Here is a 23,666-nt window from a genome sequence, read left to right as displayed (position 1 = left end):
GATCATCTAATATATCCTTACTCTTTTCTTTAAGGAAGATCAAATTGTCTCTGAAAAATGTCATACACACCATACAAATCATAATTCATGTGATAGGGCTTCCCTGAGTGGAGAGACATTTTTCCTGATTTTTTTAAAGTTTATCTTTAAATTTTCTGGTACTTATGGTCAATTACTAGGAATATTGTAAAAGGATTCAACAATCTAAAGCTAAAGAGAAAAATCTGTAAATTGTGAATTAACAATTTTTTTCCTTCTGAGATTATATGGAGTATATGTATGTACATATATTTTTAATTCCCAGGCATACATACTATAAATGTCTAGATGCATATGCCGATATACAATAGAAAGACTCTACATGCATTATGTTTTAAAATGTTATTTGCCAAAAGGTCTCCCAAATATCTGAGTCCAGTTAAAATTCTAGTGTTTTCAGTTTGTACTAAAAATGTGAAACTAATAAAAACATATTTTTCTAAGACATAAGTAAAACACTCACTAGATAGCAGGGATTGGGGAGAGGGGTAAGAGAAAGAAAGGAGGCACTAAATAAGTGCATTTAATCCTTCCCAATTTAAAATGAAGTGGTCCATCTTTCTTTAAGGCAGTAACTATAATGCCTCCTCCCCCCCTACCCAGTGCTTCTATCAATGGATTTCTTTAATGCTGATGATGGTTGGTGCAGTTTGTGGGAATCTGTATTTAGTCAGAAATGTTTCAATAGAATGACCTACCAGATGGGACCAGTAACAATGCAGAGAGGCATCGAACCACCACAGACATTTGGTGCTTAGAATAATAAAAAGACTATAAAATTAGATTAGTTGAGTCTAATTTGGAATTGGTATATTCCCCATGCACCCTTGCAGCTCTTGGGCAGATAAAGCCCTGAGATTTAGCACTGTGTCAGGACAGAGGACTGCAACTTCCAGTAAAAAGGAAAAGAGAGAGAGGGAGAGAGCGAGAGAAAAGAGGCATTCTGGGAGGTCGCAGAGGGCAGAGCAGTGACCTCCAATGATTTACAGGCCTTTAGCTTAATGAAATTGTTTCAGTGACATGACAGTAAGAGCTCGTAATGGATTGGATGCCCTAATGTAATGAAATTACTCCCTTCTGCCTTAAAAAAAAAAATGCGCAATTAATATTTACTGAGACCTGACAGCCTTTGGTTTGCTTGTCTGTGCAGTTCTTTCAGACAGTCAGTGTGGAGAGACAGAGCAGCGTGGCAGGCAGTGAGCAAACCTCCTCTCTGGTGCCGAGCACAGACTGCAAAGGGGTAGAGGGACACATCAGTGACCAAGGGACGCCGGGCCCCCTGTGCTTCAAGGCAGCCCCCAGTTCTTCCCCACTCAGCCTTCATGCTCTCCCCTTCATTTTCTGCAGGCAACTGGACAACAACCAGATCAGCTGCATTGAAGATGGAGCCTTCAGAGCCCTACGTGATTTGGAGATCCTGTGAGTTGATTTTGTGATTTGTTCTTCCTATGTGTGTGGGTGAGTGTGTGAGTATGTGTGTGTGTGTGTGTACGTTTCTGGGTCCCTTGCTGCAATGCTATTAAAATTGGAAAGGGATAGAGCCCTCTGGGTTGTCTTGGTCAAAGAGTTGCAAGCAGCAAAGTGTGATTTCTCACCTCCCACAAACTGGGGTTCCTCCTAATTAAGTCACAATAGAGCCGCTGCTCCCAGGGAGCTCCGAAAATGCCATATTTGTTGCTGGGTGAAACAGATGGACTGAGGCTGGGCAAGAATCTTCCACGGTGAACAGCTAAAGCTTTTTAGAATATATGTGAACAGAAAGGATGGGTAACAGGTTTGGGAGGGGAGAGATCGGAGAAGAGGGCCAGTTAGCATTACCCCAAATCAGAAAGGGACCTCTGGGCTGGGGGCAGGTGCTAATCTCCAAAGAGATCTTGTTGCAAGGCATGGAGACAAAAAAACAAACAAAAAGTCCAGTCATTGTTGCTGAGATCTCTCTAATTTAAATCCTAACTTTACACACTGACCCTAAAGGACCAAGGAAAACAAAGGCTGTAGGAGGGTCCCCACTGTGATCACCACCCACAATCTCCACCCAACTTGCCTGGGGAGACAAAAACATTGCTGATCAAAGTGTTCTGGAGCTAGTCACATAAAGTTTCCAAGTGGCATGAAAAGGCAGCCTGATTACAAACCAGTGGGGAAAGTCCTCTGTGTCCCACAGTCGGGCAGTTCTTTCAGCTATGAGGTGTGAATGGGTGAATGTAAGATTTTGATGGTGGTCATGGAAAGCTATACTTTTCATAATTTGAAAATACAAAAAAGGATGCTGCATGGATAAAGAACACTGTACTTGTCATTAGTCAACTATGTGACCTTGGACAAGATACTTCATGTCTTTTTCAGTTTCGCCATCTATGAAATGAGGAGGTTGGGGTAAAAGGTCCCTAAGTTTCTTTCCCTTTAAAGTATCCTATGATTTTAAATTATTCTGATGGTATCATTTCATCCAGAAGAGAGGTGTGTATTAGAGATTTATTTTATCCTTTCCTTAAAATGAATGATTCAGAAACTGAAGAATATGTATCTCTGACTCTCAGATGAAGGAATGAATGCATGCATGAAGAAGTCACCTTTGTACTTGAGGGAAGAAAGAGAAAAAGAAAATCCCCACTCTGTTCACACACCCAACCTGAACCCTGCCCTGCAGACAGAAATGAGTTGAAAAAGGCCTAGCCACATTATTAGTGAAAGAGATGATTCAGAGAAGGATCATGGGAAATAAAAGGGAGATACGGATGCTGTGAGACTTTTGAAATTTGATGAGAGAGGCAAAGTAGCAGAATGAAAAGATCACTAGCTTCAGTGATACATGAATCCAAATTCCAGTACTTTTTAGTTATATGACTATGGACGAATCACAATGTATAAACCTCAGTTTCCTCACATGTAAAGTAATGATAATAATAATTTTGCTACCTGACTTAAAGGCTGGTGAGTGGGATTTTGCTCTGCAAATCTTAAATGACTGTAGTAATGAGTGAAATAAGGGATTGACATCTCTCATCCCCAAGAAGTCCCTTCTAGCACTAAGAAAAGCAAGAAATCCACTCTTCTTAACCAAACTCAATTGCCAGGATGGGCAGCATATGAGCAAGAGACCCCCTATGACCCTGGTGTCCCTACATTTCACAACTCGGAGGTCCCCTAGTGAATAACACTTGCGGAAAGGGTAAAGATAAGTCTAACTTCTTGTTCCCTCATTAAAGAAAGAAAATAAAAGACACAAACATTCCTTGTAAAGGAATCTGAAAAAAAGAAAGAAAAAGTCACCAGCTGCCATAAAGCAAATGTAATTTTTCACCTAGCATATTGGTTACTTTCCACAATCAGATATAGCAGAAGCTGTCCTTAGTCAAGGATGGTTCATCTGACCCCTGGGTGACATGGGACAAACCCTCTTCTTTCTGTTTATATGTATGAAGGAAATAGACAGTGTTGGTACCCAATATATCAGCTTCTCCTAAATTAAAGCAGAAATACCTACAATGGTAAAGGCATGGTTGCCAGAATTCAACAGGATCTGATTTTATTATCCCAATTCCAAACTAGCTCAGAATGGTAGCATTGTTTTAGAATTACTCTTCTGGCCATGCATAGTTAAGCACTTAAAATTAATCATAATCAGTGATTCCATGAGTTTTAGATGTCTAGCATAGGTACATAGCTCTGAAATAATCCATCTTAGCAATGAGAGTTCTGAAATTGGTTAGCACTGACTATTTCATGAGATCTCTCCTGTAAAGAATTACCCTCCACTCTCCCACCTAACCCATCTTTCCCTCAAACTTCAGAAACTCTGTCATTTTCTTTTCCACATCAACATCTAATTGTTAATAGCAACAAGCAATATTTATCTAGTGCTTTAAGTTCGCAAAGCACTTTACATACTTTAATCTCACTTGATAAACACCATTTCTGATCTTAAATTGCACACTGGAAAATGTTGGAAATTAACTAATAAGTGGGCTTTAAGCACACTTGGCAAGGGAAGGAATTCCAAAACCATCTCCCTGTCCACAAATAACAATGTGTGTCAGTGCACATCATAAAGAAACCAAAGCCTGTGATTTTACCCAATCAGTTATTCATATGAAAAAGGACTTTGCTTGACCTTAGAGAGAAGATCTAGGATCCATGAGAGGCAGAATTTGGCTCAGGTTTAGGGAGAACCTAACAATTAGATATGTCCCAAAACAGAATGAACATCTTGGTAGGAGCAGAGTTTCCTGTCAGGTAGTCTTCAGAGCGGAAGCTGGATTGATGGTATTATGAATAGGAAGCACACTTGGAGTGGGAATTAGCCCCGCTTAACCTCTGCAGTCCCTCACAGCTCTGTAATTCTGTGAGTCTGTACTCTGCCTGTACATTCTAAAACTGTCAGCAAGAATCAGAAAGCCAGAGACCTATGGTGATCCCAAAGAACACTATCTTCTAACTGACTTGGGAGGGGGAGGGAAGTTGTAGATTGGAAGCACCTGTGGAAATAGAACAAATGGAATAACCCAGTGATCCCATTTACCTTAGAAATAGAAGAGCTGTATTCACTTTCCATGAAAACAATCATTTAAGTTTCGGGTTTTTGCCACCAAGGCGGGGTTGATGTGGCCAATTGCATTGTCTTAGGAAAGAGATAAGTGCTAGATGAAAGACAGCTTTTAGAGCCAGTTTGTAGAGGTGGATGGCAATTGTCAGAAACTGATGCCATTTTAAAAGTGTCACCTCCTTGTCATCAGCGCATTATCTAGTGTTACTTTTAATAATAATTGTAACTTGCATTTCTATAGTATTGGAAGTTTATAAAGACTGAAACCTTGATCACTGGTGCAAGTATTGTTATCCCCATTTTACAGATGAAGAAACTGAGGAGCAGAATGGACAAGTAGAGTTTCATATGATTTCTCAGCTAGTATTAAAGTCAGGACTTCAACTAAGGTCTTCTTACTCCCAAGTCCATTGTTCTTTTTTTCTATCACACACTTACTCTCTAATCAACACAGGTTCTTCTCTAGGTCAAAAGAGTCGATGAAATCATAGAATTTGGGAACTGAAAGGGCCTCATCAGCTAAATGTTCTAGTCCATATCTGAAAAAAAAAAGAAAACCTTAAACCACATTTGTGACCAGTAGTCATTCTGCCTAAAAAGAGGCTGAGGTGGGGAGTTTTCCATGAAGAACCTTAGCGGAACTGCATCATATAATTGCCACTGAAATCAAATCTACTCAGAGATTCCCTCTTTCAGTTTCTATTTAGCAAAGCTACTATTTACCTTGGAATCGTATTCCTGTTCCTCAGTGAATTGCAATGAGTAAGATTCTTTCAGTCATGTCCTATTCTACCACAATCATGTAGAATCATTCAATCTAATCACTAAATTATTTGCTTTATTACACCTCACTCAGAGATATGTAGGAGCAAAATTGAATGTAAATCAGAGGGTTTTTTGTTTCTTTTGTAACTGAATCCTGTTTTCCCACTTACACCCATAATTCTGATTGAGTTTCAATTTATGGTAGAACCTAACAGTTTAGCATTAATTTTTCTGCCCTTTCTAAGACATAGTTAATAAGACATCAAATACTTAATAATCAGTAAACAAACATGGAAATGCACTAGATAATTATGTAAAGAGATCCTTACATGAAGTAGGTGATGCTTCTGTAACATTAATCACAGCACTCTAAGCCATCTGTTCTATTACAATGGACATGAATGTTTTGAGGTTTTGTTTCACTAAGATAGTTATACCTGTACTAAGTCCAGGAAGTCCAAGTAAAAGTGTCCCTTTTACACATAGTAAATCATTAATCAATAGGGTGATTTTTTTTTTCTTTCATTCATTCACATGTTCTCTCTGGGTTCCCTGTTGTCAATTTCTTAGGTAGTGTATTTCCACTGGTTCTCTATGTTTTTAGCCAGCCAGGACAAGAAAACTTTAGGACACCAACGTAGAGTTGAGAAATTCTGATAGCTTGCCCACCATGTGCCTTCATGACTTAACGGGATAATAAGAATGTAGTGTGGAATATAAGGAGTTAAACTTGAAGTCAGGAAGATATGTATTTTAATCTTACTGTAACACAATTGGTGAGTATCTTAATCTTCTTGGTCCTTAATTTCCAATTCTAAATCAATGATCTTTACCCAATATTTAGAAAACAAAATATCTTAGGGTTGGGGAGGTGGGAAAAGGGATGAAGAAAAAAATATTCATGCTACTCACCTGGGAGTTACTGCCTAGCAACATGAAGACAGGTTGCCAAAGGGATACAGCACAGAAAATTTAAATAGATATAGATATATAATTTATGTATGTATGTATCTTTTCTTTCTCTGGTTAATCTGACCTTGGCCAATCACTACTCTCAAATAATCACATAAAGATTAAAACAGGTGATATTTCTCATGTATACCAAATTGTACATGACTCTCTTCTTAGTCTGTATCACCCACTTATTGTAAGTATTCCTGATACTTTTCCAGCACTGGTCTATTTGGGGGTGGGGGGAGACACTTAGTGAAAATGAGTTGAAAGGTGGGACAAGAAGGGCGGAATTGAAATCCAAATCCTTTGCAAACTTTTCCAGAAAAAACAAATTCACACTAAAGAGGAGTGGAAGGTAATTAAATGTTTATGATCAAGAAAGCATGTTCTTGTTTTCAATACTGTTTCATCTTGAAATACTTTAAGTGTTTTTTATCACCAGGCTCCTTAGTCAAAGAAATTTCTACAAGCCACATTCTTCTGGAATTCCTGAGGGTATATGAAGAACTGGGGTGGTGACTTGGAGGCTGTGACTCTGCCAGGTAGCCAGAACTAGGGATAGGCAAGATAGGCAATCACCCAAAGCACAACATACATTGGAATATTACAAGAGACACTTTTAATATGACTTTTTTGTAGGTATGCATATTTTTAATGATGGTAAATTCTGGTTTCCACAACACATGGATAGCACCTATTTTATTTTTTTTTGTTTGCTTTTTGGTCTCACTAATTTTTTTCAGGAGCCATCACATATGTAAGGGGTATGATTTTTCCAATTCAACAGTCATAGCTTTAAAACATGCCTAGTGTATGGAAACATCTCATCCTCACTCTTACTCCAAATTTTAAACTGAATGGGGTCTCTAAACTAGGAAACCAGCAGGGTCCTGTTTTTATGGACCATGCTTCTTAAGAATTGAGTCATTCATTGAATCTTCTTTGATATTGAAGGCAATTTCACCTTTAGTTTAACTCAGGGAGATAAAAGTAAGGTATGAATTAGACCGTTGATTTTTTTTTTAAATCACAGTAGACTCACTTCAATGGTCCTCTCCTATTGCCATCTCTCTCACAACATCCTTATTTTGATTATTATCCAAAAAAAGTTTATGTCCAGGTCTACAGCTTCACAGTTTGTGGGGCACCTAATAAGGCAATTTTTTCTCCCGTCAATTCAAATCAATAATTTTAGTAACTTGTATATAGCTTTTAGACTTAGAAAGTTGTCAAGGACAAGGAGAGCTAAAGTAGATGGTCTCATAGCTAATGTGTGTCAGATTTAAACTGAGATCTTCTTGATTTCTTGGCTAGACCCCTCATCCATTCTGCCACATACCAGTCAAGAATAAGAATGATAGGTAGTATAGCATAGTAGGTAGGAATAAGCCTTAGATTTGGAAGAGCTAGAAATTGAGCCTCTGACACATACTGGCTATTAAAGAACTTGGCTTCAGAGTGCTGGAGTTATCATCTAAAACTGTTAATCAAACATAAGTTGATCTGCATTAATAGAATAAGTTTCTTCATTGGGTATTCCCTATACAATGAAATCCCAGGTCCAGTTTAAAAAATAATAACTAAAATTTATAAAGAGACTTGAAAGAATACAAAGCCCATGCTATATTATCTTGTTGAATTCTCATGATCATGAGGTAAGTGTTCCTGATATTATTCTCCCCAGTTAAACATATGAGAAAACTGAGACAGAAAACAGTTAAATGACTTGTCACATAGCTATTAAGAATCAAAAACAGGAATGGAAACAGTATCTGATTCCAACACACAACTCCACATCATTGTAACCTGAAGCCTTCTCCACACATATTCATACATATTCCATATATGTTCCAATGGTAACTCAAGGTAGCATAGAGTAACCAGTTATACTGGAAAAGGTACCACATTGAGAAAAGAAATGATCCAAAATTTCATAGTCATTCTCACCCAACAAGACCAAATAGGAGAATTAATTAGATAAGAAGTGTCATATGAAACCCATATCACCTAAGAAAGCTAGGATAATCTTAGGCTGCATTGATAGGCAGGACCATAGAGGTAATGATCTCATCATCCTCTGCCTAATCAGATCACATCTGGAGTATTAAGATCTAGCATTAATAATAAATAACATTATGATAGTGCTTTAAGATTTGCAAAGCATTTTACATATTATCTCATTTGATCCATTGTGAGTATTAACTCCATTTTACTGAGGAGAAAACTGAGGTAAACAGACTTGTTAAGCAATTTGGCCACCAAAGTGATTCAGACTCAAGTCTTCCTGTCTCCAGGTCTAGCATTCTGTCCCTTATGTGTCTTATGTCATTTGCCTGAAGAAGAATGATTTAGAGGAAATACAGGATAATTGTTAGCAAGTATTTGAAGGGCTATCACATAGACTTATTTTGCTTAACCCTACAAAGAACTGGGAGCAATACAAACAGGTAAATTTAGATTTGGTGTAAAAAATTACTTCCGAATAGTTAGACCTATGCAAAAAATGGGACAGGCTGCCTCTTGACATAATTGTTGCTCCTCCTAGGAAACTTTTCAAACAAAGGGTAAACTGACAAACTGGTCACAGTTCAGGGTAGATTAGATAAAATGGAAGGAAGAAAACAAGCATCCATTAAATGTCTACTATGTGCTGGGTACTGTCCTAAGCATTTTTAAAATATTATTGCACTTTATTCTCACAACATGCCTGGGAGGAATTATTATTATCATTCTCATTTTCTAGTTGAGTAAAGTGAGTCATAGGGTAAGTGAATTGTCCAAAGTTACCCAGCATGAAAGTATATGAGGCTGCACTTGAACTCACATATTCCTGGCTCCATTCCTAGCATTCTACCCAGTGTACTACCTCAATACTTCTCATGCTGCTTGAGTTCCCATTCCCGATTCTGTAATTCTGATTTGGGGATTTCTAAGGTATGCTCTGCCATTTGTTTCCCATATCACACTTACTTTGACACCAAAAAGCAAACGCAAAAGAAAATCATGAAAATTTCTAATAACCCACAATGAGGTTAAGTTGGTAACAATGAACCTGTCACAGAAAGACAAAGGTTAATTTCAGTCCATCATTCTCTTATAATTGGGAATTATCTGTTATGTATAGAGAATTATATATTAAAAGCATCAAACTTAAAAAAACTTTGATGGCCATTAAAAATTCAAAGTTTGAAGCCAGACATAGCTGGAAATAAATATTTATTGAATTGAGTTGAATTGAATTGAATTGACTCCCTTAAAATGGTAGAATGTTGAAGCAGAATTTTGAAGAGAGATATTAATGGGGAAAAGAATTACTATTTTTACATTTATGTCTTATCTATGATCTTGCACATCTGAAAGGATTTTGATTCTTATCTAGATTTTTGAAAAGTTTATCTAGAAAGACATTTCTCATACTCCATATTGAAAAATGCTTTCAGTCATTCTGCAACAGATGAATTTGCATCTCAATTACAGAAGTCAGTTCTTTTATATACTTGCATGGTAGTTTACCAAGCATTAACTATGAAAGATACAAAGACAGCATTTTGTGATGGGACCACTTCTCTCTGAACTCCATAGAAAATAAGAAAAATGGAATGATAATAATAATTGGCATTTACATTCCAGTTATGGTTTCCACATTGTCTTATTTGAACTTTATGACCATCCTTCAAGGTAAGTGCTTTATTTCCACTTTACAGATAAGGAAGGAAAGACTGAGCCAGATTGTTCAAAATCATACTAGTAGTCAGTACTGAGATGGGATTTCAAACTCTGAATTCTGTGATTCCATGTCTAAAACATTATTTAGCCTTACAACATAGTCTTCCTGTTCCCTGATACAAACTGAGAATGTAGTTGTCTCCTAATTATTTTTAAATAATTTACTGCAGTTGTTATTGAAGCTCGGTCACTTTTCCTGGATCGTCTTGTTGGTAAGCTCTGTGATTTGCATTTTTCTAGCTATGTAGTGATTTTCTTAAAATGAACAAAATTGGGGATGTTGAGAATCGGTGTCTTCTTTCTGAAAGAGAGCAACCCCATTTTTACCTATTTGCAGAATACCTGGGTAAAGTGTTTCTATTAAATGGAAACATTCTATTTACTTCAACAGTTTTTGGAGGCGGAGTGTTAGTCATGACATAACTTTGAATATACAGGCTGTCATTGCTTAATGAAAGCCTAAAACTGCCACAGAATGTGATTTCTTTCTCTATTTTGCTGAAAATTGTGATCAGTTCGGGCAATCAGGATTAAATTTGCAGGGCACAAGGTGCATTCTTAACTTCTGCTGCTGGAATACTCAAACACAAATGCATTTTCCCACATACATTTTCTCCTTCATGTTCATCTAGACTTTCCTTCTTAAGAACTTGAAATAAAAGACTTAATATAGACTCAGAAGCTATCTTTTACCACAGAGAGAAAATAGAAAGAGCTTTAGAACCCAAAATCCTTTCCCTCTGATTATTTTAGAATAGCTGCTCAATTTTTTAACAATCTCATATAACCAGAATGGTAAGAGAACACATTATTTCTGGTTAACTGAGAGTAAGATAGAAATCCTGTTTTCTCTGTTGCTAAAATCTTTTTTAACTATATTAGGATGCATTCTTGCCTTTGAGAATAGGGTGCATGACTGAATCTTTTTTTGGTGACTGAAAAACTTAAAGTGCCTCAGGATTGTCATTCACTTTCAATGCCCAATTCTCATTGTACTGGCCTATGGATACAAACAGATGTCAGAACTGTGGGCTGTGGAGTCTATGCTAGTGCCAAGACTTCATTTGTACTTTTTAAAAAAACAAAATCCCTTCTTCTCCTATAATTGACCTCTTTTTCTTGAGTATCCCCAAAATATTCCATTTAAAGATCTTGTTTAATTGGTTTCCTTATACTCAAAGATCTTGGCTGCATGATTTTCTTGACCAAAATTCTGTCTAAACATACTTTGATAGCAGCTTTATGAACCAAAGGGATAGGGACCAGGCCTGTGATTTCACTGGGAATACAGAATTTCAAAAAAGTGAAGAAATTCCAACTACCAACTCAGAGCAGAATCTTTTCTGCAACTTAAAGTTTTTAGAGAATTGTCTGAAGCTCTGAAAAGTTAAATCATTTATTCAGGAGCATACTTGTCAGTATGTTAAAAGTAGTACTGGAATTCAGATCTTCCTAGTTTCAATGCCAGCTCTTTTTCCATTCCATTGCATTGACCTTCTTTATGCTCTGAAACAGAATTCTTGTCATTTTTTGTTCCTGGAGTCCAATGATATGTAACCTTATGAAATCTAAAAATTCTTTCTTAGAAAAATATATGTTTTAAATACATAAAACAAAATATACAGAATCACAAAGGAATCCAATTACACTGAAATAGAGTTATCGATTTTTAAGAGCTTGCAGGCCCCAAATAAAAATTCCCTCAACTAAAACAACTAGGAAAAAAATGAGCTCAGTATCCTGGAAGGTATTCCAGTGCTTTTCACAAAGGGAGTAGAGAGACATTCACAAATGGCAGCAAGGAGTTTGGGGTTAGGAAATAGACATGTGACTGCCAAATTGATAGAGAGATGAAAACATTCCAGAAACCAAGTTTCTAACAAGTAGATGAGATACAGTTGGGCACCTCTCATCCTATATGCAGAGATATCACTGGACAGATGGTTGGATTCTCTGAATTCTCCTATTCCTCAATTGCCTGGAGAAGCTCTCATGAATACTGTTATGAACATGTCTAGTGGTTATTTTTCCCTTTCATCAGCCCCCATCTCATTTTTATGTCCCTCTACCCAAGAGAGCAATGTTCACATCAAACTATAGAATCACAGAAAGCAGCATGCTGTTGCCCCATTTTCACTTTGAGAGCTCCAAATTGGCCAGTTACTATGGTAGTCAGGAAATCCTTTTGTTGGGAGGAAAATTCTCTGAGTGGCTCGGGTGCCTAGAATAAACTACCTCTTTTAGACAGCCCTTCTTTCTGCTTAAGTACTCCCACCCTTTTCTGGACCCTTCCAAATCTGAGATTTTCCATGCTATGATCTTTTGTGCTGGAAATTTCTGTATCAGGAGCCATCTAGTCAGTCCCTGGCATCTCCCTGCTTGTCACCTCAGAAACAGGAAACCAATCAGATGCACCCGAGAGAGACTCCATTCCCCCTTCTAAAAAAAGCCTTTGGTGTTGTTCCTTGTCCACTTTGCTGAGAAATTCTTACCTGTGCAGGATGGAAGGTGAACTGGAAGGAATAACTATGCTGGGCTACCCCTAAATATACCAAGTGCACAAAGCAGTCTTTCATAACATCTTCAACCCTTGTTCTACTGTAGTAGAACCAAAGCACAAAAATTGCTCAGTATACCAGAGGTCCAATGATTTCCCTCTGGCCAGTGACACCCAAGTTGTATCCTTTTTTCTCTAATGATTGAACAAATTATTATTTGCTTTTCTGCTGTCCTGCCCCACCCCTATTCCTTGTCCCAATGCGGCCCCTCATTGTGAGCTGAAATACATCCTAATAAAGGGCTTTGCTTTTAGCATCAAGAGCTGGTCTGTCTTTCTGCAAATGCCCATGGGTCCCTGAAATTATAGAAATAGACAGAAACATTTGCTGTTGTGAAAGTTCCTGGTTTCCCAGAGCACATTTGGTAGAAAAGCTATGGTGCTTCTGTTCCATATAGCTTCATAAGAATGTTATAGAATGGACAGAAAGGTTGACAGCTTAGTAGAGAGTAGACACTGTATAAATGTCATTATCATCACCATCATCATTATCATTATTAATAGGGAGTGGGGTATAGTTTCCTAAGCAATGAGAATTTGAGCAAAATACTTTCTCTGAGCTTTAGTTTTCCTTGTGAAGAAGTAAAACTAGATGTTCTTTTCCAAGAATACTTCCAACATGGAAATATTCTATGATTCTATATTATTCTATTTTGTTTCTTGCCTGGTAAGCAGTGAGGTGTTTTTTTTTAAATCTCTTCCTCGAATAACTAATTTAGAAGCCACAGGGTAAATTTCCCTATCTCCCAGATGAATGAAGGAATGAAATGAGTCATTGCTGCACTTTAGAGAAGACAGAGGAAAAGATTTGGAGATGTGAATAGGGAGGGAGGAAAGTGAGATAAAGGGGAGAAAAAAAAACCATTAAACTGTGCTAGACATCAAGGGAGATATAATGTTTAAATAAGCTAAGATCTTTGTCTTTAAAGAGACTACAATCTAACAAGGAGTTGCCCTCTGTTTCTCTAAGGTAAAGTTAATACTAATTAGTAAATTTTGAGAAGTCATTATGATATTCTGATTTATGGTGAGATCTAACTGCCAATATTGGTGATGCCTGGGGCAGATACCATGAGAGATCCCCTCAAATAAATTTTGAAAGACAAATTGAGATGGAGAGATCTCACAAGACTTCCACTACCAGAACACAAGTTCCCATGGGCATAGAAAAAATAAAGCTGTTGCCCAGGGTATATATAGGACGAGATAATGGCCAAGAAGGACTTAGCCATCTAAGGAAAAAAATATTGCTTTCTGATTGTACATTATTTTAATGAGGTATTCTTGCTAATTGGGTACTAAGTTCAGTTGTTTCTTCTTGCTGGAGGAATATACATGCTATCATTGTGCCCTAAATTTTAGTACAAAGTCTGGTCATTTTGTCCTACTTACAACTCTGAACTATGGGCATACGCATAGATTTAAACTATTTAGCATTTGATTCATAAAATTAAACCTTTATCAAATTACCTCCAGCTCCATCTGAAATCCATTAAAACAAGCTCCTAACAGCTTTTTTTTTTGAGAAACAACTATCCTGTTTGGGTGATTTTTTTTTCCTTCTTAATCATCCTGGTTTTTCTCTTAATTTAAAAATATGCCTGGCACTATGCAGGACAAAAAGACATTGTAATTATAAAAAGCAGTCCCACAAAATAATCCCAAACTTCTTTGGCCAATCAAGTGACACTTGTTAATTGAGTGCTAACTCTGTGCCAGACACTGGGCTTTAGCCCTGGGAATATAGACACATACACACACAACAAAAGTCTGCCCTTTGTTGCAGTTGTTCAGTCATTTTAAGTCATGTCCAACTCTTCAAGACTCCAGTCAGGGTAGTTTACCATTTCCTTCACCAGATCATTTTATAGATGAGGAAACTAAGGCAAACAATCCAGATTTGAGCTGAGGAAGATGAATCTTCCAGACCCCAGTTGGGTACTCTATCCACTGTGCCACCTAGCTGCTCCTTTAAAGGAGCTCATGTTCAAGCTTTGAGTACTTAGGTCAGATATTTTACAAAAAGGAAACAGCCAGGACAAATTCTACTAGTTTCTTAAGCCCTTTTTCATACTACAAACTAGGAAGAATCTTTTATTCCTTTAATGACTAAATTAACAGAAAGTCAGGCACCTGATTGAAAAGTTAAAATTCACTAATTACTTGAATGCTTCCAAATACTGCATTGTCTGGTCTGACTTTTTCTCATTTCCACAAAAGATACTCTGTTATTGTTCAAATATGGACACCAGGTAATTCTTCCACTGCTATGTGGCAAAATAAATAATTTGCAGCCAATTCTCATCCTCTTAGGATCTTGTGGTGGGGAGATTTCAGTTCACACCATTGCTAACAACCTCTTTAGGTGTCACAAGTGGCAAAATTATGGTACTTATTTATTTAGTACTTATAAGTCCTTCATTATTTAGAGCTGTAGAATGAGGTGTATTTAAATACTACCAACTAAGCCCATTTGTTGCCAAAAAGCAATAAGATCGACACAGTTAAAAAAGGGCAAATGGCTTTGTGGAAAGAGTTCTAGATTTAGTCACAAAACTTGAGTTTGAAGCCCAAACTTTGTAATTACCTGTGGGAGCAAGACAAATTCACCTCTTCGGGTCTCAGTTTCCTCATTTGTAAAATAATTGTGAAGGTCCCTTCCAACTCTAATCCTGTGATAGTATGATGACTTTTTAAAAATTTTTTAGTTTGAGAGACCAAAACATTCACAAAAGTTCACAAATTTTTAAGGTTAGAAGCAACCTTTGAGATCATCTTGCCCAATTCCCACATTTTGCAGATAAGGAAATTTGTTCAGAGAGATGGTCCTTTTGCTAAAGAATCTGAGCTGCTTCCTTTTAAGCTAGTGATAGTTTAAATAGACCATAGGTTATGGTGTAAACTAGTATAGTTTAAATAGGTGACATAATCTATTTAAGCTATATAAGTGATAAATACCAAATGGAGGTCCAACCACAGAGAAAGAAAGATCCCCCAGAAAAATTCTGGGGATCCTAGGATTCAAAGGTGGAAATGATCTTAAAAAGCCAGAGTTCTTAGCCTGGGATACATGAACTTGTGGCGTTTTGTTTTTTTGTTTGTTTGGGTTTGGCTTTTTGCTTATATTTAGTAAACTCTTGTAAGTTTTTAAAAATAAATTTTCAATTGTATTTTATTTTTTCAGACACATGCAAAGATAGTTCTCAACATTCATCTCCATAAAACTTTGTGTCGCAAATTTTTCTCCCTCTCTAAGTCAGCAAGCAATCTGATATAGATTAAATATGTGCAATTCTTTAAACTGTATTTCTACATTTGTCATGTTGTGCCAAAAAAAAAAAAAAACAGATCAAAAAGGGAGAAAATATGAAAAAACAAAGCATACAAAAAAGATAAAAATGTTGTGCTTCAATCTGTATCATGAACTTGTTTTAAAAAACATTTTGATAACCATATTTAAATATAATGGCTTCCCTTTGTAACTTTCTATATGATTTTATTTATATAGATTTTACCAGATTACTGCAGCATTTTATGACACAAAAAAGGATCAGGACTCCATCATTTCACTGCAAGGACAACTGAATCCCCAAAAGATTTTTTCAGTTTTAACTTAATTGAAGGGAAATATCATGCTATAGTGGAAAGATCATGGGCTTTAGTTAAAATCCTACTTCTGATATTCTCTTTTTCATAAATTCAGATGAATCATTTAATATCTCTGTTTAACTTCTCTTCTCCCTTTTTCCTCATCTGTAAAATGAAAGGAAAGGCAGGACAGTTTCTAAAGCTAAGATTATACTTTCCCAATCATACTAGCAGAGCCAGTATTCATACCTCTCTTGAAGAAGCTCTAAAGGACTTAATAATAGTAATAGTTTAAATAGCTAGCATTTATGTAGTGTTTTTATACTATGCAAAGCATTTTATATTTATGATCTCATTTTGTCTCACAACAACCCTAAAAGATAGGTGCTATTATTATTCCCATTTTATAGTTGAGAAAAGTCACTAAAATTAAGTGACTTGATCAGAGTTATGTGCAAATAGGTATCTGAGGTTACATTTGAATTCAGGTCCTCCTGATTCTAAGTTCAATACTCTATCCATTGTACCAATTTAAAAATCAAAAATGGCCAGTTTGTAATATGTAATATATATATATGTATATGTATATGTATATATATAATATATATGATATATATACATATATATCATATATATATATATATATATCTTTAATGAAATGAAACCTTTTATCCCCTGAAATTAAACAGAAATAGTGCAGGATTTAGAGCCAGAAGGGATCTCAGACACCATCTTTTCTGACTCATCCTGTTACAGGTGAGGAAACTAAGATTTCAGAGGGATGCAAAACTCAGATTCTGGTCTTTTGACTCCAAAAGGAGTAATTTTTTTGTAATGCCAAGTATGTGTGAAAGCCAAGTTTTGAACCCTGGTATTCCTTCCTTCACAATGAAGCGTAGGAATGTATTTTTTTAAATAGTCCCTAAGACTAGAGATGGTACAACATAGTTAATGATTTTGCTTTGGTGTCAGGAAGAACCTGGTTTCAAATCTTTGTCTCTATACAAAGGCTTCATGACCTTAAGTAAGTCATTTAACTTCTCCACACCTCCCAACAACTCTGTAAGACTATTAAGTTTCAGAAGCCCCAATGTGCATGACTGGCAGTTTCTCAATGGGAACTCCTTTGATTGTTAAAATCACAAATGTCATCTAAAAATAAAATTCCTTTCACCCAAAATAATGGGTTTGATACATTTATTCAAATTTTTAAAGTTTTTTTTAATAAGAAAAAATAAATATTGAGCTTAAGTTAAAAAAAAATCTAGTGCTCTGCTTTATAAAAAGAAATTTAACACTTTTTTTAAACTAGAAAGTTAATTCCAAATACAAGAAAAACATGAATTCCAAAGACAGTGGCTGTAATGGGGTTGGTATGGAGTATGGAGGATGCCTGAATTTTAGATCTAGCATTATCTTCCATGTAAACTTAGTTCATTTCAATAGACTTTTATCCAGCATTCTGCTAAGCAAATGTAAGGCTCCAGCTGGGTACCAAGAAAAAATAAATTTAAAAGATAAATAAAACATCATTGCCTCCTTTGAACTATGGAAAATATGACAAAGACAAATCACTAAGATGCTAAATAAAATGTGAAAAGGCCATAAGATGGGGTCCAAGAAATATTATGTGAGAGATTTGTTATGTGAAGCAAATTATTTGAATCTGTTATTAGAAGCAAATCAGTTCCTTCCATAGTACCTGTTCCCTTATTGTAAAATGCAGGTGTTAGAATTAGGAGGTGTGGGTGAGAGGATGGAGAAATTTTATCTGCCTTGCCTAATTCAAGTCACTGAAAAAATGAAATGAAAAACATTTTGACTTAATGAATGGAAAGCCAGCATTGGAGTTAGAAAGGCCTGGATTCCAGTCTTATTTACAAAACTTAATAGATACATAACTATAGGCAAATCACTTCACCTTTTAACATAGGTCTGCTTGGAATGTTGGTAGGGCGGGTCACTACCATGTTCTATGAATGTCTTTATTCTCAGTGCAATAGCCAACTCTCTGAGTCTAGAAGTTTCTAGTCTACCAATGAAATTATAAGACTAGACAAAGAAAAAAAATAATAATAATAAAGAGCTTTGATTCCATTTAGCAAACACTAAGCAACTATTAAATGGCCAGGGTTATAAAAAAAAAATTTAAGGAATTTTACAATTTAAGTGCTATCTTTTTAAAGAGCTTATAATATAAGTGTGAATAAGTGAACCATGGCACTTTTACTATTGTTGTTGTTAGTAATAATTACTATTGACCAGTATTTTATAAGATCCATGATTTCATCGGCATGGGTATTCACTAGAGCCCTCTGCATTTTAGGGGCTGTTCTTTGTGAGTGCTGCGTGTGAAATAAAATATTATGTAATGGCTAGCCTTTTAACAATGAACCTCCAAAGGTAGTTGAGCTGGTCTTCTGATAAGACATCTATCTACTCTCTCACTGGACCCATACTTGCAGTCTTTCCAGATTGACCAAGGACCAACCAGGACCTGTGTTCTGTTAACACAGCTTTTGAAACCCTAGTAACATTTCCATTTCACAGTGAGGTACCAGAGAAAAACTTGATCAAAAGAAATATTATGCAAAATAAGAATACCAGACAGAGTACATGGAGATTACTTTGCTTTAGAGAGTTTTACTTAATATTTATTTGTATGCCTCTCAAGTATTCCTTACCCCCAATAATGACTATTGAAAGTGTCATTAAAAATAATCCTTTAAAAAATAATCCATCTGAATAGAGGGTATCTGAGATATAATTTAATTGTGCTAGGTAGTAGAAAGAAGAAAATAAGGCATTTAACTATATTCACTACATACAAACATTTAAACAGAACCTGAAAATTCCAGCATGCAGAGAGATCTGTTCTTACAGAGATTTATCTACTGTATTATACCTGGAAAGTTTTTCTTAAGGATTTTTAAAAGTTAGTTTAAAAAAAAAAAAACATTCATTTGCTAAATTTCTTAAACTACCGAAGCATTTAGCAGAGTGTGAAATTTTAAAGGGGTACAATTCTAAATAAAACCATGGAATCTCAGAATGCAAAGGGATCTTGTTGAGCCCCTCTTTTTATGATTGAAGAAAGTGATGTGCAGAGAGAAGTAACTTTTCCAGCTAGTTCTGTCAGCAGAGCCTTCCCTCCTAAGTAACACTTCAGGGCTTATTCTGCTGTGCTGGGTGGTCTCCCTCTATTCTCCATTACTTGGGATGTGCATAGAATCTATCGTGACTCAGTTTCCATTTCTTTTTCAGTCTATTCAGCTGTCCAGGAATATCCATCGAGGTTATGCTTTCATATTAAACACTTCACATGGGCCCTCTGCCCTTTGTAAAGCATTATCCATGATGCCGTGTAGGAAGAATTCTGCTATTTACTTCCTCTGTGACTTAAGGAAAGACATACAACTTCCCAGTGCCTCAGTTCCCTCATTTATAAAATAAAGTTGGATTGGATCACTCATAAGATTACATGCAGTTCTAAATGGCACAGACTTTTAGACTAGCAGGAGCCTCAGCACCTACTTAAACTATTCCATCTTGAAACATAAATCTCCTCAATTGCCTACTTTGGCATTGAGGATCTCATGAGGTTTTCCAGTCAATGTTTGAACAGCTCTTCATCATCAGAACTTTTTTTTATATATCTTCCACTTATTGATCGTAGTTTACTTTCTGGAGTCAAGTAAAATAAGCATAATCTCTCTTGTATATGTAGTTTTCCAAATACAGGAAGATAGCATCCATTCTACCCCACTAAAAACTATTCTTTTCCAGGTTAAACATTCCCATTCTCTTGGAGGTAGTTTAGATCCCTTCACCATTCTGGACACTTTTCTTCCTTTGTAATCCCGTTTATCACAGTGGTTATAATTTGGTAATTTTAGTAACAATTTTAGTAAGACCCATTGATGCTCAAGCTTCTATTTTTATAAGTGAAGGAATATAATGGGGGAAATTGGTTTCTCAGTGATTCCCCTAACTTGCAGCATGTTCAGTAAATACCATTATAAATTTGTCATTGGGTTCTACCTCCTCTTTGGATAAATGAGAGGATAGGATCATACATTTGGAGCTGAAGGGGACCTTAGAAACCAACTTCCTCCCCATTTTATAGATGATGAAGAAACTGAAACTCAGGGAAATTAAGTAGTTTATCCAAGGTTACAAAGCTAGTGGGTGTCTGAAATGGGATTTGAATGTAGGTCTTCTTTAGCCCAAATCTAGCACTATGTCCATTATATAACAGTGATCTCTGAAAATGAGTTTGGCCTTTTGGAGGCAACAAAAGTCATGAATAAATATAATGTTGAGAATAAAAGAAACAAAAAGATGAAAAGATCCAAAATTTTGTTTTTCTCTAAGTCTTCATTTTTTACATTTGAAAATTCCTTTAGAAAAACGTTTTTTTTTTTAAACAAAGCAATCAATTGGTTAAATAGAAGCAGCTTTTCATTCATCATAATCTAGTTTCAAAATGTATTAATCACAGATAAGACCTCCTATTAAGAAGTCATTGTCATTAAAAAAAAAAGGCCCTAAATTAGCAATTGATTGTTTTTATTTATTTCTGTAGGTTTTACATGACACCTGGAGAACATTTAAAATGTTACTTGGCGGTGAGAGCTCTGTGTTTAAAAATAACGCTCACCCAGTGCCAAATCACTTTCGAGTTGGGTACAAATATTGAGACAAAAACCCCAGCTGTTATTGCTTCGGCTGCTAATTTGAGGTGTCAAATTAGAACCCGACTGCTATACGTCAGTGAATAAGGCCCCTTGTGAGATCATTATGTTTTCTAACAGTTGAGAGTAATGGATTAATCAGTGCAGCATCAGTTGCTTTCATTATATGCCCACACAGTGGTTATGAGCTTTAATTTAAATGGTCCTTAGAGAGATCAAAGAATTTAGTAAACTGCAGCACCCAGGATATAGGCTAAAGTAAGAGGCTGAATGAGAGGCGTCTTCATGATCCTCCCACTGCAGCTCAGAAAGTCCCACTGACTGCTTTTGACCATCCAGACCACAGGCAGAACCCAGGGAGCCTGGTTAAGAAAAAGTATGCCTGTTAGTCCCCTGCTGAGATGATTCCCATCTATGTATAATGTAGGTAGAGAGGAAGTGGTTGTGATGCTGGTGAGTTTTGTTGAATCTGCACTGAGCTGGGCTGAGCATAACTCTTGCCCACAGGAATTGCCTACTGTGGGGTGAGTGGATCAGACAGTTCACAGAAGAATGGTGTGATCCACCTTCTGCCTGCTAAAAAACAGAAGAGAATTCAAAAAACAGAAGAGAATTCACGCTAGAATAGTATCCGTGCCAATTAGGTCTTCTTGAAAGATATGTTCTTCCCCTTCCTTTCTTAGAGTTTGTGAGGGTCTCCAACAAGGGCAGGCTGCTGGCAGCTTAGGGAGGAAATAAACAACTATAATAATAATGTTATTTATATAGTGCTTTATAGGATAATGGACTGACATTGTATGGAAAGCATAGCAATTCAGGGGGGAAATAGTGAGTTCTAATTCAATCCAACTTAAAAAAGCATTATTGAGCATTATTATTTATTAAGTGGTACTGAGTTACCACAATAAAATGTAAACTTCTTCCTGCCTACAAGGAGCTTATGTTCTATTGGGGATGGAGTTGGTAATAACATACATAAATGGATTATACATACATACATACATACAAATGAAAAATTTCATTTTTCAGTATGTCTGACTCTTTGTGTCCATTTTTGGATTTTTCTTGGCAAAGTTCATTTTACAGATGAGGAAACTGAGCAAACAGGGTTAAATCACTTTCCCAGAGTCATATGGGTAGTAAGAATCTGAGGTCAGATTTGAACTTAGGAAAGTGAGACTTTCTGACTCCAAGCTTGGCACTCTGTCTACTATATCATCTAGCTGCCCCACATACTTACATGTACACATATGCTTTTTAAATATATATATAATACACACACATACACATATATGTACACATATATACATACATGTACTTGTATAGAAATATATTTATGTGTGTACTTATATATGTACTTGTATGTGTATACATATATACACATATACTTATATGTGTACTTATAATATATATATTATATATACATATACTTATATATTTGTACTTATATATACATATACTTACATACTTACACACATACACACACATAATTCAAAGAAGGAAAAAGTGCTTATAAATTAAACTGCTACTTACAGACTACATGAGATTGAAGTAGGCATCTCACATCAGTCTCCCCATCTGTGAAATGGAAAGACTAATGCCTACCCTGCTTTCCCCACTGGATTATTGTAAAGATCAAAAGAAATAGTGTATATCATAATGTTTTATAAATGATAAAATCCTAGTACTCACAAACCAATCAAGCATTTATTAAGTATCAATCATACACTAGGCATTGGATACAAAGATAAAAATGGCATCTCCTTGCCCAGGGGGAGGCTACTGTATTCTCTAAGAGAAGATAGAACATATACATTATTACATAGAAAACAAATATGAGGTTATTATTTTTGTGGGGCAGGACTAGCTATTATCAGTGCAAAGTGTTTTTGTGATTATCATGAATATTCAGAAGCAGGCAAGTTGCTGGCAGTGAGGAGAAAGGATCTAATAATCGGGTTAGTGTCCTGCACCCAAAGGAAGGGTAGCAGTCCTCTTTCCTCAACTCAAGCTGGTCCTTCTTGCATGCAATCAATAGTGCAGCCTCAGCAAAGAATATACATTCTATATGCATTCTAATGGAGCTGATTCAGCACAGTAGCATGAAGACAATTTCTAGGCAGGGAGAATGGTAGTGCTGGGACTAATGGCCCACAGTCAGAAGCCCGCAGACCTTGTTTCATCGTGCTTCTGGCGATCAGCTGCTTTTGTTGTGATGTCTGCTAAATAACTCACAAGAGAGGATAGGGAAAAGGCTTCACAAGCATTCGCTCTGCCCTTACTGTGCACTGGGCAAAGTGCTAAGGGCTGGGTGTACAAGGAAAGATGTAAATGGTCCTGTCCTCAAGGAACACATATTTTAAAGAAGAAGACAGCATGTGAATGGTGCTGGGGATAGAATGAGCTGGATCTAGGCTCAGGAAGATTGGAGTTCAAAATCAGACTAAGATATTTACTAGTTGTATGATCCTGAGTAAATCACTTAACTTTTGTCTATCTCAGTTTTCTCATCTATAAAATGGGGATAATAATAGCACCTATCTCCTATGGTTATTGTAAAAATCAAATGAAATAAGAATTATAAAGTCCTTAATACACAAACAATATAAAGTATGTATATATATATATATAATATTTATGTATCACATGTATAATATTACTGCATACATAATGCATAAACACACATGCAACAGAACTCATATTGTCCTTCTTCTCAGACTATGTTATACATAAACAGGAATAATCTCAGCAATGGAATAATAGGAACATTTTCTCTGAAATGAAAATCTTTAAATTT

General features: G+C 36.2%; 1 protein-coding gene and 1 long non-coding RNA gene across 5 annotated transcripts in view; one reads left to right on the top strand and one right to left on the bottom strand.

Annotated features, from left to right (window-relative positions):
- LOC127550182 (uncharacterized) overlaps positions 1-12,686 on the bottom strand; it is a 59,450-nt gene extending 46,764 nt beyond the window's left edge. For both annotated transcript variants that reach the window (XR_007950787.1, XR_007950788.1), the window contains exon 1: positions 12,523-12,686. This is a non-coding gene — a long non-coding RNA (uncharacterized LOC127550182). The remainder of the gene's footprint in view (positions 1-12,522) is intronic.
- Positions 1-23,666, top strand: part of SLIT3 (slit guidance ligand 3) — a 778,163-nt gene that overhangs the window by 561,333 nt on the left and 193,164 nt on the right. For all 3 annotated transcript variants that reach the window (XM_051978878.1, XM_051978877.1, XM_051978879.1), the window contains exon 6: positions 1,387-1,458. In XM_051978878.1, coding sequence (XP_051834838.1) covers positions 1,387-1,458 — 72 coding nt within the window. The remainder of the gene's footprint in view (positions 1-1,386; positions 1,459-23,666) is intronic.

Source organism: Antechinus flavipes, chromosome 2 (assembly GCF_016432865.1).
Source record: "Antechinus flavipes isolate AdamAnt ecotype Samford, QLD, Australia chromosome 2, AdamAnt_v2, whole genome shotgun sequence".
NCBI lineage: Eukaryota > Metazoa > Chordata > Mammalia > Dasyuromorphia > Dasyuridae > Antechinus > Antechinus flavipes.
This window is presented reverse-complemented; position numbering and strand designations above follow the sequence as displayed.